Source organism: Stenella coeruleoalba (genome assembly GCF_951394435.1).
Source record: "Stenella coeruleoalba genome assembly, chromosome: 4".
Classification (NCBI taxonomy): Eukaryota; Metazoa; Chordata; class Mammalia; order Artiodactyla; family Delphinidae; genus Stenella; species Stenella coeruleoalba.
The window spans coordinates 56,276,082-56,291,375 of NC_137149.1; the positions used below are offsets into that span (position 1 = coordinate 56,276,082).

Genomic DNA, 15,294 nt, shown 5'->3' on the forward strand with positions numbered 1-15,294 from the left:
TGCCTGGAATGTGGCCCCCTAGGAGGAGTATATTAGACTGTGTTCAAAAAAGCCCTGGGTATGAATGTGAGAGACTGAGGGAAAGTTTTAGGGTCAGAACCAGAGCTAAAATATCAGTTTTCTAATTGTTTGAGAAAATGTATTTTTAAGATGGACCTTACAAATAGGATAAAAACACTACTGTTATCAGGAATGTTTATGCAGTATGGTAATGGTCTTTTCTCATATATCCTTATACCAGACAAGCCAGGTTTTGATAAAGCTTTAAGGACATCAAGCAGAGAACAGCAGTTTCACTGGCTAATTAATCTCCCTCTTTATATGTAGTTTGATGCGTCTCTTCTACATATCAAGGTGTGTTCTGTTTCTCCCACCATACAATCTATTCTGGGTTGACTAACTTCAGACTTGTCAGCACTAAACAACCTCCTTCCCACCACATTGCATTAGGCTGTGTCAGCTTCCTTTTCTTTCATCCTTTGTCCATATCTGTCTTCTCAAAGTTCATCCCCTTATCTCTTCGCCTTTAACTTCCAAGCACTATGAAGTTCGATGCTTATTTTTGTTCCCCACCTAATGATTATACTTTTTGAGGATATGAACCGAGTCTTGTGCCTTATTCTTTGGCATTACAGCTCGATGTTGTGTTCTCTGTGCTGCTTATTTCACTAAGTCACACAGCCTTTATATACAATATCTTAGTATTGGTATTTCTACTTTTATCATACATTTTTCCAAAAACAGAAACCTCATAATATTGTCTATAACCATATTCCTACCAAATACCACTTTAGTAATGGAGATGGTTTTGTTATCCTAGCCCTACCTTTTAAATATGAAAAAAAAAATAGCTTTCACTTTTATTTCTCTTAATCTACAAAGTTCTATTGTCCACTCTATGAATTCATGACTCGAAAATTTCAGTTTAATCTTTTCAGTTACCATTCTATGTTGTTTTAGTTATTTATAAACTCAGCTATTTATAAAATAATTTTATTACTTGTTATATCTTGATAAGCTGTACTATTAGTGATCATCTATGTTTTGTGTGTGTATATTTATTTTCCAAAGTTTCTCATAAGTACACCTTTGGTTACTTTTGTGTCTTTCACAGTGCAGTGTTAATTTCCAAATATATTGTCTCATAATAATCTACTCTTCCTAAGATCAACGGAAAAATTTCCTATATATCAAATCCTTGCAGTATTAAGGATTCATGTACAAAAAAATGCTGTATTTCATGCTAGATTAAAGTATTTTGCCACAAATTAAGAGCATGAGGATTCCTTTTTTGTTGTTCCTGGCTTGGGAGATTCCCACACTTGATTCTTCCAAAGATAAAATGCTGATCCCCAAATAATCACTTAGGAATATTTAAATGTAGGAATAATTATATTTTTGTTACTTTGATATTACTGGAATATGTAGGTTTTAATTTTGGAGGGAGATTTAAATTTTTAAATATTATGTGTAATGACAGTTAATATTTTTAAAATTAAACACAAAATTAAAAATTTATAATAAAAAAAAGCAAAGCTACCAAAAAATTGTGTTTAATCATATCAGATAAAATTTAAGTTGGCTACAAAAAAAAAAATTAAGTTCGCTACTTTGAGCTCATTTATTTTAATTCAACAGGCCTAGATACTGCATGTGCCTTCAGAATTCTTTGATGCTAATCTTTTATGATAAACAATTAGCTTCCAAATTTCTCAAGGGCTGACTAATACTATTACCTAAGCATTAAGTGGATATGTTATTTTAAACAGAGATGATGGCTAATAGCAAGCAGTGTGTCAAAGACCAGAGGAGTTGAGAAACTGGAAAGTTTTGAGACATCCTGTCTAAACAGGATTAAGGCAAAACCAAGAGGATTATCATGCTTCAAACCCCAAAGATCTTTGTGATAGCTGCTTTCCTAAACATCAGGAGTAAAGGTTAGAATCACATTCAGAAACAAGAATGCAAACATGTATTCACAAAAATCCCTGTCATTAGGGAAAAATTCAAGAATGTCCCAGCCCTTCTATAAATATTACACTAAGAAATGTATTGGTGTGAGGGGTCAAAAACATTTTATTCTTCACACAAAAAACTAATCTCTCCTACCTTTCAACTTTACAGTACTTAAAAAAAATTGACTATTTTTTTTAGAACAGTTTTGGTTCACAAAACAATGGAGAGGAAGGTACAGAGGTTTCCCGCGTGCCCCCTGCCTCCACAAATGCATAACCTTCCCCCTTACAATGTCCCCTACCACAGGGGAATACCTCTTCTTCATAAAATAAGCATATTTCAGTTTATCTCCAGTATGTCTAAAAGCTTCTCTAAATAGTGTAAAAATATCATTTTTCATATAAAGTTTGTATTTAAATAAAAGCATACAAAGTTAAAGATTTCTTTAAAAACAAATACTTAGAGCAATATCTGTAGCAGTATTTGGTTTTCAGGTGTGGTATTATCTCCTGTATTGATTTATAAAAGCAGTTAATCACTATTAAAATTCAAATCATTTAGTATCATCATCAACTTTTTATTAAAATTTTTCACTCTCTTTCCATATAATTCTATATACTTACTTTTAAAAAATTACATATAGTCCAGATTAAACCATGTCTACAAAAATATAATTAAAACACAAAACTTTTTGCAACTTTTATTAGTTTAACCTCTTGCAGTATATAGGGATTCTACAAATCTAATTCTTTTTTTGTTAAATCAACAAGTTGAAGTCGTTTTGATATCAAAACTACATACCCTTAGGAGAATGTAAAAAGGAAGATGCATTGTGAGCAATTAGATGTATGTCAATTAGATGGAGGCAGAACAAATAAATGTTAATAATCCTACTGTGTGTTGGGGGAAAAATACATATACATTTGGTTTTGTTTATCCAATAGTATTTTTTCTTAAATCTGTTGTAAACAACAACAACAACAACTATACCTATAGAAAAATGGCCTGCCTTAAACTACCCAGTGGAAAAGTGAGAAATAGATGGTAGTTCGTTACTTGTAGCAGCCCCCATGCCCTAGACTTGGAAGATGATAGTTGGAGAGTGTTCAGATTAACGCTGTTAGAAATACCTAATTTGTTTAAATTATCTTTGAAATTTATCTAGATTTTTTTTTAAAAGAAAGAAAACAAGCTTAGGGTTTTTGGAAATTGTTTTATTGGCAAGGTCTATGGATGGACACCATTGTGTAGGGGCTGCTGATTTTCCCTTTACAAATTTCCCCATCTCCCTTCCCCAGGTGTTGCTGCCATCACTACCTTTCCCTTCCTCCCCTTTCCTCATGGCAAGACGCATGGAAGAAGAGTGCTGTTAAGGCCTCTCCATTAATGAACAGGTATGGTGGTTCCCATGAATCAGTGCAGTGCCCCTCTTCTGCGTTCTCCATTAATAGTCTATCTCTTTTATATTGAGAAGACTCATTTACCCACCTACACAGAGCCTAATGATACAGAAAAATAACTCAACCTGAGTATATCTTTACATATTTCAGCATGCTATGCATTTCAGAATTCGCTGCACAGTTGCAGAATACTTTTTAAATGTAGAGGAGTACAGAAGAATTAATTATATCATTTTCAGAGAAAGGTGCTATGCAGTTTCCTCAACTGATTCGACAGGAATAAAATGGACTTTGTGGGCTTCCCTGGTGGCGCAGTGGTTGAGAGTCCTCCTGCCGATGCAGGGGACACGGGTTCATGCCCCGTTGCGGGAAGATCCCACATGCCGCGGAGCGGCTGGGCCCGTGAGCCATGACGGCTGAGCCTATGTGTCTGGAGCCTGTGCTCCGCAACGGGAGAGGCAACAACAGTGAGAGGCCCACGTACCACAAAAAAAAAAAAAAAAAAAAAAAAGCCTCTTTCAATGTTATACAAATAATTTCTATATAACATATCTTTGAAAAGTGTAAAATGGAAATGCTTTGTGAATTTTAACTCAAAATTCAATTATTATAGCATTTGAATTTTCAAAAGCATTACACAAAACTGTATGTACATTAATTATAATGCTTATTGATCTGGTTATAGAAAATTAGGTATGAGCCAGTTCAAGTGAATCTAAATACAAATCGATGTCATCCAGATGTCAGAGCTGAACATATGCTAATCGCTTTCCTCAAAACTTTCTTTTGTCAATTCAGCTGGTGGCATTTGAGGGAGGTGGGGGGCACTATTTCTTTCAGCAGTCCCAAGATTACCTCATTCAGGCTGCTACATTTTGAAAGGAGCTAGGCCCGCAGGGCTCAAACAACAGCAGAGTCATAACCTATAAAACATAAATACTAAGTCATCACAGAGAAACACCCACCTTCTTAATTTCATTTTTCACTAGCGGAACTGGTCCTCCCAGCTCCTGTAGGGGCTTGTTTTGAGGATGTGTCAGGCTCTGCATTACATCCTTGTGATCATCCAGATCTATGAGACATGTAACTAGAACACTACCTTTGGGCTAGGAAGATTATTGGCAGATGTCTTAAAAAAAAAAAACAGTGATTGTGTCTATAGGTGGGCAAGTGTGTGGCAGCACTATTTGTGGTATTACTTAAAATAGTAGCAAAATTAAGACTTGTTTGTGTACATAAACAAAGCAAACGCTTTTGATTTATAGGCATTTTCACTGATGCTACCATTAACCATTAAAGGCTGGAGCATTAATCTTCATTCAGGAATGCATGGCCTCTTACTCCAAAAAGCTCTGAAATCATTGGCTGGCCTTCATGATCCCATTTCTACCTACATTTCTAGTCCATATTTTATACCTTTACCCTGATGTACACTGTAATCTGGACTCCCCATCTTTCTCAATGGCTATAAATAATCTTTCCTGTCCACAGACCTTTGCATTGTTGGGTCTTTCCATCTGGAGAGCACTTTCCCCAGGTCTGTTTGGAAAACTCACAACAATAATAACAGCAAACACATACAGAGGGTTTACTGTGTGTCGGGCACAATGTAAATAAACTTAATAATCTCCACTTTCTTAATTCATCCATACTAAGGAACATAGAGTTAGAAATTATTATTATTCATATTTAATTGATAAAAAATGAGGCTTGGAGGAACCTAAAGTGGCCAAAATCACTCAGAATTGACTGAAGTGTCATGTGCCTTATGTAGTATCTCCTGATTCCTCCCAAGCAAAGCTAGGATTCTCATTCATGTTCAACTCTGAGTTTCTATGATTCCATCTTATCCTTTATGAACTCTTCTGTGTCCACAGTGTTTGTTACTCACTAAATGCTGAGCAAATGAATGAATTTTTCAAAAGAAATCATTCATCCTTTTCACCCTTGTATGTACCCTTCCTCTCATCCACACTTTCCTCTACTCTGTTTTTATTCCCCTTAGCTTGTGGCTCTTGACTATTATTAGATTCACAGATGACTTAATAAATTGTATCATAAGAAATCAGTCATTATCTCCCCCTAATTTTAGGACCTGCAATTAAAAACCAAGTAAGTATAAAATAATTGAAAACACAGAAAAAAGATCATTTAAATTTTATAAAATTTATCAAATCTAGTGGTAAGAAAAGAAGCACAGATATACTTATATCTCACATGGAAAGCAGGAAATTCAACCAAAATGTTCCAAAGTTTTGAGGGAAGATTATCAGAGAAACACTTTTTTTACATTACAGGGAAATAAAGGAAATATGGACCATATAAGAAAAGAGTCGTTTACCATACAAGAAAAGAAAGAAATGGAGAAGTAAAATTAGATGAGGAAAAGAGGATAAACCAAGAAATAAAAGAAAAATCATTGAGAAAATAGAAACAAAAAGATTTTAGGAAAATGAATAAATTGAAAAGCAATAAAAAATTGAAGGAAAGATATTGAAAACCACGGACACTAAAAGAAATTTAAGAGAATATGAAATAAAACTTGGAGGGGAAAAAATCAATGCAGGTAGAGAAAAAGGACTTTATTTATGAGTTCATGTTTCCATTATTCTTAGAAAAGCCTTTGAGGTAAAATGGCTGGAAAGAGAAACAGGAGTTAAGATACGTTACCTTGTGTACACTATATTTTTCTAGGACTTTTTTTTGTGGAAACAGTGCTTTTGAGAGCAAGAGAAGCACTTAAGCATTAACTTGGAGCTATGTACTTAGAACTAAAAGAGTTGTGCTTAGAGGGTACAATTGAGCAGACCTTGATGGAATATTAGGATACAAGTCAAAATACCCTCCTCTCCCCACTTTCTACCAAGATAATCTTAGAATTAACCAGTCTGTTAGCCCTGTGAATATAAGGATCATTTTGTTTCTATTTTTCTTTATGTGGAGTGCCTGGAGCATAGAATGAATATTTGCTGAATTAGTCATGGAATTTTAAGAGTTGGTAGAGAGATTATGGTCCAACCAATCAAGTCTTAGATTGTTCATGCATCCCTCAGCACCATCATAAGAATCACTAATCTGTGCTCGAATGATTCCAGTGACACAAAATCCAGAGGTGGCTCACTTTATTTGAGGACATGTTTAACTTTTCAGCTTTTTCTTATATTTCTTATCAAATTCTGCCTTCCCATATCTTGAATCCATTTATCCTGAATTTTCCCATTGGGAAAACACAAAATAAGTTCTATTCCTTCTCCCAATGAAAGTACTTCCATGACCTAAATTCAGATACTGTATCCTAATGTCTAGCTATATAATGTCTCTCTCTCTCTCTCTCTCTCTCTCTCTCTCTCTCTTTTTCTGGTTTATAGCCCAAGTTTTCCTAACTGTTCTATGTTACTTGATCACAGATACTTCTAGCATTCTGGTTATTCTCATTTAGTGCAAAATACTTTATCAAAAGAACAAGGAATTCATGATGGGCTCCCTCGGTTTATATGCTTATATTTGTTCAGTATGAAGAACCCAGAAAATCCACTTAAATAACTTCAGGGGGAAAAAAGGAGGTGCAGTTTAAAACTGCATATAGCTTTGTACAGAATAAAGGTATGGCTTGGCTAGTATATAGTATAATATATAAATAAAATAAGTTCAAGTATGCATAAAAATGAATGAAAAAATGAATGAATTAAAAAATAGTGTTTGATGAAAGTAAAAGAATTTTGTGTCTACTTTTTATTTCTTAATTGAATAAATATTTTAGTTTGAGTTGGTGCCTGATATGAGTTTTTCTTTAAGATGCCCATTCACCATTCTAACAAATTTGGTACAAAAAAATACATATCCTTACATGGATAGTATCAGTGGAAGTAAAAGGAAAACAAAACAAAAGCAGAACAAAACAAAAACTATTTTCTTGAGCTTCCCTGGTGGCGCAGTGGTTGAGAGTCCGCCTGCCGATGCTGGGGACGCGGGTTCGTGTCCTGGTCCGGGAAGATCCCACATGCCGTGGAGCGGCTGGGCCCCGTGAGCCATGGCCGCTCAGCCTGCGCATCCGGAGCCTGTGCTCTGCAATGGGAGAGGCCACAACAGTGAGAGGCCCGTGTACCGCAAAAAAAAAAAAAAAAGACAAAAAAACAAAAACAATTTTCTCAATGCAAATTATTGACTTTAGTGACTAAATATGTGCTTGCATATAACACTATGTTACATGGAAGTCAAAATAGAGCAAAATAAGATTGAAAGATATATAGAGGCTGCCCTGTCAGATATGGACTTTCCTCAATAAAAGTTACCACAAAGTAAATTCTTCATGTATGTGAACTCTTTCTTAATGCCAAATTGCTACCAATGTCCCTTGGTGAGTCCTATTTATAAGTAGATTATGGCACTCTCTCAAAAGCCGTGCACATCTGCCTTTCAGTGAGTGCCTACACAGAATATATGGCCTTTTCTAGAACTGGGAAATTTAATCAATTTGCTGGCAGAGAATACTTTTTATGCCACACGACTTTTCCCTGACCCTACCCAAGATTTTAATTTTCAATGTGCTTCATATATTATGAACCTATATAATCTTAATGAATGTCTTCCATATGGTCATTATAGTGCTTGACTTTATATTCTCAAAAGCTCCAGTGCCTACATAAATTCTTTCTCTTTCATACTCAGTGTTTCTTTGTAGGCTCCCTCAATTCCCAAAGTAATACCCTTTTTTTTTTTTTTTTTGCGGTATGTAGGCCTCTCACTGTTGTGGCCTCTCCCGTTGCGGAGCACAGGCTCCGGACGCGCAGGCTCAGCAGCCATGGCTCACGGGCTTAGCTGCTCCGCGGCATGTGGGGTCTTCGCGGACCGGGGCACGAACCCGTGTCCCCTGCATCGGCAGGCGGACTCTCAACCACTGCGCCACCAGGGAAGCCCAGTAATACCCTTTTTATATTTGGTTATATATGAGTCTTAGGCAATATTCTCAAAATAACAGAAAACCTATATGTGCTTTGTCCATCAGTGCTATAGAAGATGTATATACTATGTGCACATATATAATTTAACATTTTAAAATTTCTTTTAATATTTTAGAAAGATGGGAGTTAAATGCAGGAGGTACAGATTAATCACTTAACATCTCAAAACCTCACTTATTTCACCAAAATGAGGGATTTAACTAAAACTGATCTTTAAAGTAACTTTCAATTTTCTATGGAGTATGGAAGACAAGGAATTTTATAAATTGGGGTTTTGGTCTAGGTTTTCCAATAAATGATATTTAACCTCCCTGGAGCATGGTTTCCTCATCTGTATAATATGGAAACCAAGGTAGACCAGGGATGTTATCTTTAGTGATAGCATGTGTTGACCTATTTTTCTTTCTGGAGTTTTCTCTTGAGAAGGATTCTGAGAACTTCCTTTGACTCTGTGACATGGATTGCTGTGATCATGTGATCAATTAGCATTTATGTTATAGGCTTCTTACACAATTTCTAAGAAGGCTTCTAATTAAAAAAAAAGTTTATTGATTGTTATCACTTAAGCTGCTATATTTTTTCCTTTCTTGTGTGCTTTTATAAATATGTAAATCCAAGAAAATGTTTGATGTGCTGAGGAAGACAGGTGGAGGAGAGGACAGTCATTTAAAAGATATTTGAAGCACTTTAATGCAGAGAGAGACAAAGGATTTGACTCATTCTTTGTGATTCCTGGAGACAGAACGAATGCTAGCAGGTGTAAATGGTAGAAAATTACTTCCTTATAAGGAAAAAAATGTATTAAGAAATGCTCAACAAAATCTGCTCCATAGACTAGTCTGTATTCTGAAATCTTTATCACTGAAGATATCAAAGCTTAGGTTGCATGATAATTTCTCAAAGTCATTATTAAAGGGATTCATTCATAAGATAACAAGTTAGACAAAATGGATTCCAACACTAAAGGTCTGTGATTCTATGGTAATCAACAGACATAATAGCGAAAATTCTGTACTGGAATCTGGTGACATAATTCTCAAAGATTTCATTGGACTGAGTATTGAGAATTTTTAACATAAGTCATCTAATTTTTAGCCAATTCTACAGTGTTCTAGTGAAGCTCTTTTATCTTACTAAGACTACCCTTCTGGAGACAAAGTCGCTAATTTTCATTTGTGGAACCATCACTTCTTTTGCCTCTGGCGACACAACTCTGTCCTCGTTTTGAATGTTATTTCTCTATTGCAGTGAAACTGACTATAGCAAAGTCGTAATAAAGACAACTTGCAAAAGTAATTTAATGATTGACTGTTTTCAACTTATTAAAGAGTGGAATATAAAGCATTCACATAGAATCATAAATTATTTTATCTGGAAGAAATTGTTTTATCTGAAAATTTGTCATTTTGAAATCTAGTTAATGAAAAGAGTAACTTTTTCAAGGTCATTAAGTTCGTGAGAGAGCTGTGCTCCAGATTTTCTGAATCACAGTCCAGGGGTAACCAAATTTACTGCAGTAGCGTGCTTAAAAGTACAGATCTTGGTGAGTTGACACTTTCTTTTGTGTCCTTGGATTCACTGCTTATCTGGAATCAGCAGAATGAAATAGGAAAGCAAACAATTTTATTCATAAGAATCAGAAAAACACTAGGTAATGTAGTCTGGAGGGGCATGGAAGTTGGCATCCTTCTGCAAAGCTTGACATTACAAACATGCTTTGTAACCGACTAACAATTTTTTCCAGAAGTGAAACCAGTCAAAGATATATTCCAACTTAAAATTAGGAGTTGCCTCATATGACCTTATCACCACCACCTTGTGGCTGGGGACACCACAGTATGCAACACCCCCAGAGTTTACAGCAAATAAAGCAGAGCAAGTTACTAAAGATTCCAATCGTAAGCCTTAACAAGACTCAACTATCATTATTTAAGCTTGCCTGTCCACTCTAATCAGGACAACAGGCATCAATTAAATAAATAGAACATCCGATTATAAAGAGAATTGTTAACACAGGCACATTAGCTGCTCGTAATAGGATATTGGCTAATTGACAGGGGGAAAAATGTCCTTAGACACCATAATGCATATTACTCAGGATTTTAATTCTTTGTGATCTTTGTTACGTGTAATACCATGATAAGCCAATGTGTTCAAGTAATGAAGAAAATGCAGGAAAATATTTTTAAAACAACAAAGAAATGTAGATCTAATTTAGAAGTTATGCCACTTTTGTGAGGATAATGGAAAACTTGGCCATAATGCTAAAGGTTTACTGATTTCTGAATTTATAATTCAGAACAAAAAAATGAGCTTGGTAAGGCTGATGGCTTTCCAGAGGTGTTTTGGATCATTTATTTTAAACGGATTTCCCAATAAAGCGTGATACTATCAATGACTTTTTTCTTATTTCTGAACTGATTATTAAAAAGACATTGTATATTATATGTCTTTAAATATGTGAATTAGGTAGGATTTGAATAGTAAGTATCTTTTAGTATATATCCATAGACATTTTCTTCCAGGGGACTGAAGTTCTAATTTTATCATGGAAATAAATGGAAAGGTAACTTTCAACTAATCCATTAATTTGCTTTATTGCAAACTCTGCTGGATCACTAGGTTAGGGGAAAATATCCAAATAGTTTTCATTTCAATAGGAGTGAGGAATCAAATCACTTGGTGATGTTTTGCAACACTTGCGCTTAAGAAAAATGTGGTTATGCCTCAGAGACTGAAAATATATGCTGAAGTGTGATGATTAGAGGGTAGCTCTATGAGAAAGTAAAGAGAGGGAAGATAGATTAAAAATAGGCAGAACAAAGTACATGTGCATGGAAAGAATAAGTGAAGTAGGAAGTTACAGTTTTTTTTAAATCTGCTTAACTTATAGTTAATTTGTTTGTTGCATGAAAAGACAAGCAGGTGGACTAAGAATGCGGGCAAGTAAGAGTGAGGGAGGAAGGAAATCAATAGTACTGTGCCAGGCCTGCTCAAGAGAGTGCCTTTTTAGATGTCTCATATGGTTAACTGGATCGATAGTCTCTTTTCACTTTTCCAGAATATATGTCAGGGATATATGAGCGTTATGTAAACATAGCAACCTATCAAATACATATCAAAGAATACAGAATCTACTTATGACCAATTAGGTTGCCCTAATAGTGGTATCAGGTTATTATATATCACAAAAGAAATATATCCATGTGTGTGTAAAACTACAATTTATTACTTTTGGATTTAAAGAATAACTTTAGAAAATGAAATATATTTTATGTAAGAAAATTCTCCTTTTAACAAGTCTCTTTTAGTTTTAAGAAGAGTTTGGTGTAAGTTATGAGAAAAAAAATCTTCATGTATTTTTGGCCAAGCACTTTAAAGTTCTAATGATATATATATAATTGAATGAAAGAGTCTTTGAATTCTATAGTGCTTTACAATTTTCCCAAGTTCCAGACACATGATTTCATATAATCCTATAATAACCCTTCCTTTTTCCCCTACCCCTCTATTGCCCCTCCCCCTTCCCTCGCCCCACTATTAACCACTAGTTTGTTCTCTATATCCGTGAATCTGTTTCTTTTCTTTTCTTTTTTTTTTTTTTTTTGCGATACGCGGGCCTCTCCCGTTGCGGAGCACAGGCTCCGGACGCGCAGGCTCAGCGGCCATGGCTCACAGGCCTAGCCGCTCCGCGGCATGTGGGATCTTCCCGGACTGGGGCACGAACCCGTGTCCCCTGTATTGGCAGGCGGACTCTCAACCACTGCGCCACCAGGGAAGCCCCTGTTTCTTTTTTGTTTTATTTATTAGTTTGTTGTATTTTTTAGATTCAACATATAAGTGATATCATATAATATTTGTCTTTCTGTCTATGACTTACTTCACTTAGTATGATAATCTCTAGGTCCATCTGTGTTGCTGCAAATGGCAAAATTTCATTCTTTTTTATGGCTGAGTAATATTCCACTGTATATATGTACCACATCTTCTTTATCCATTCATCTGTTGATGGACACTTAGGTTGCTTCCATACCTTGGCAATTGTAAATAATGTTGCTATGAACATTAGGGTGCATGTATCTTTTCATATAGTGTTTTTGTTCTTTTCAGGTATATACCCAATATTGGAATTGCTGGGTCATATGGTAGTTGTATTTTTAGTTTTTTGAGAAACCTCCATACTGTTTTCCACAGTGGCTGCACCAATTTACCTTCCCACCAATAGTATCTGAGGCTTCCGTTTCTCCATATCCTCACTGACATTTGTTATTTGTGTTTAAAGTTGTAACAATATTTTACCAAATTGGATTAATTCAATCTGGAAGTGAAATGGTTTACAAATGAAATAAATGATTATGGGGCATTGCAGGACTTTAAGGATATAGCTTTTTTTTAATGAGAGAATTTTAATCTTTATTTAATTTAATCAACAAAAAGTAGACCAAAATTTTCCTATAATAAACCATTGCTACAATTAAAATAGTGACTGGCAAAAGACAAAAATCAGATTATCTCATTACCAATTTAAGAATAAATTTTTAAGAAAAAAAATGAGTCATGAACAGATAAACCATAAAAGTATTTTACTAAGTTTTAATAATTTTTCCAAACAAAATAATATATTTTTCTTTTAAAGAGTCTAATATATTTGCTAGCCATTTAATTGTAATGTAACCAGTAAATAAATTGAAGAGTAGTTCAAGGAGATATCAATTATTTAAATGTTTGTTACATTTTTGTAATGGTGGGGGAGCCTGCTAATTGTTTCAATAGTGTGAAGCTCAAAGCACTATACTAGCAAAATTAGATGGTTCAGAAAGTTTAAGAAAGTAATGAATCATCTACAGCTTTGTATCAGTATCACTAACTTTTTCCAAAAATGTCATTTATTGGACATTCCAGTGATGCTATATGTTTAGCTTTTACCTCCAATTGTAGTTTATTTATGAGATTAAATAATGAGAATGATTATGTTTTTGAATTTTGCTTATAAATTAAGGGGCACTAAAAGGAGCATTTTAGCAATATAAAGATATTTTTAAGGCAAAGATTTATTATAAATAACTGTGAGATTTTGGAGTAGTTTACTACAAGGAAATGTGTGATATAAAAGCACCATTAGTAATTAAAATGATGAATTATTTTCAGGCCTCTCATAAAGTCTAAATGTCAAAGATATAAATTATTTTGTCTTATTAGATGAGTTATACATTTTTAGGAAAAAAGTAGAATTAAACATCAGAACTACTAGTTACTGAGCATTTTTGATAAAGGAAAACATAAACTATATTAAGTGTTATGGCGTATACTTTGGCATGGCTGTAGTTTATATGAAAGTATTTTTCTATAGTTTCATGAACATTATAATTATAAGTAAAATGTGTATATTGCTTATTCTTCCAGAAGTCTGATGGCATTAAATTGATGTTCAAGTGTTTGTGGGTTACTTGCCTGCCTAGTACCCTGGCACGTAAGGATTTACTTTGTTGATAATGAAACTTTTAGACTTAAACTGCAAAGTCTAAGTGTCATACACTTAAGACATACACTTAAACTGTAATGTCTTCAATCTATTTTAGTAAGTGGTTATTAACTTATTTCTCTCTTTTACTTTGAATAAATAGTTGAGAGCTTCCATTTTATTTTGCACAAGTCCTAGATGAAAGGGAACATAGATAGACTTAATGAGTGATTGGCTGTCAGGGCAAAGCATTTACACTGAATTGTCAGCTACTAAATATGATAGACAGTCTAACCACTCCATGTTCTATTTCTCACCTGTAAAATAATAACATAGTAACATACGTCAAGCTCCCAATAGCTCATGTAGGCATGATACCCTACGGATGGTGTCAAATAGAAAAGGAGTGGGGAAGGAAGGAAGGAAAGAAGGAAACATTTTCTACTGTTTAATAAATGTGTCAATCCCTCAATGCATTTGGAAATGCTGCATCCAAGTAGAGAGGGCATAGAGTATGGATATAATAGAGAACTTCACAGTTAAAAAAGGAGTTTCTATGTAGGTGGGCTTAGAGAAATGCTCTCAGGAATGAATTGGAAAATGAGAATTGGCAGCAGCTAGGTCATGTAACAGGGAACTATGCAGACCCCAGGAAGCCAGTCAGTTTATTAATGAGCAGAATGCTGCCCTGCACCACTACTTCCTACTGCTAACTGTAGGCAGAACTCCTCGGGCATAGCTACTTTTGGGGGTTAATCTTCTAGAGAACACTTACACAATGGTCACAGTAGAGATCTGGTGAAGAAATTACAGGATAAGTTTCGTGCTGAATATTAGAGGAACAATCTTTACACATGTGATTGCTTATTGCAGGATAAAAGAAGATGAATCAAGTGTAGAAATTGTTGGGCTACAAATAATTTCCAAATAGAGATAAACAGAAAAAATGTAAACATGAGACTGAAAATTATGTGAGAACTGCTCATTCTCAAATAAGAGTTAATTAAAATATCATTTACCTTGTGCATCTTATTTTCTGTCCCAGGATTCTCTGGCTGTTATTGATTGATGAAAATCAACTTTGGCTGCTAAGGGGGCCTCCTTCATTTTTCATGTGAACTTCAGTTATAGTCACATGATTTTTACACAATATAAAATGAGAAAATAGTAGTAAGACTATACATGAGACCAAAAATATCTCTACTGAGTTGAGGGAAAGGGAAATAATATTTATTTTTTAAATGTTTTAATCTGAGTAACCTGAGTTAGATCTCATTTTGAATACAGAAAATTTTAATTAGAGTTCATTCCATTAAAGAGTCTAGGTGACTTAAATATCTGAATTAAGAAAAAAGAAGGCATAGTTGTTATTTTACATTGAAATGAAAATATATGGGTTTATAGATGTTCTAGGCAGACTATTTTCTTTCAACAGATCTTCTCTTGCCATACGAATGCAGTCATTTATTATTTCTTGGGAATATTTATAAAATATTAACTATATTCTTAATAACAC

At 34.5% G+C, this 15,294-nt stretch overlaps 1 protein-coding gene across 3 annotated transcripts in view; it reads left to right on the forward strand.

Moving 5' to 3' along the window:
- The window catches only part of PCDH7 (protocadherin 7), a 406,714-nt gene that overhangs the window by 213,635 nt on the left and 177,785 nt on the right, over positions 1–15,294 (forward strand). Inside the window, exon 3 of one of the 3 annotated variants that reach the window (XM_079920380.1) lies at positions 3,255–3,350. The exons of the other annotated variants lie outside the window; for them this stretch is intronic. Coding sequence (XP_079776506.1) covers positions 3,255–3,343 — 89 coding nt within the window. The 3' untranslated portion in view covers positions 3,344–3,350. The remainder of the gene's footprint in view (positions 1–3,254; positions 3,351–15,294) is intronic. 3 annotated transcript variants of the gene reach the window in all.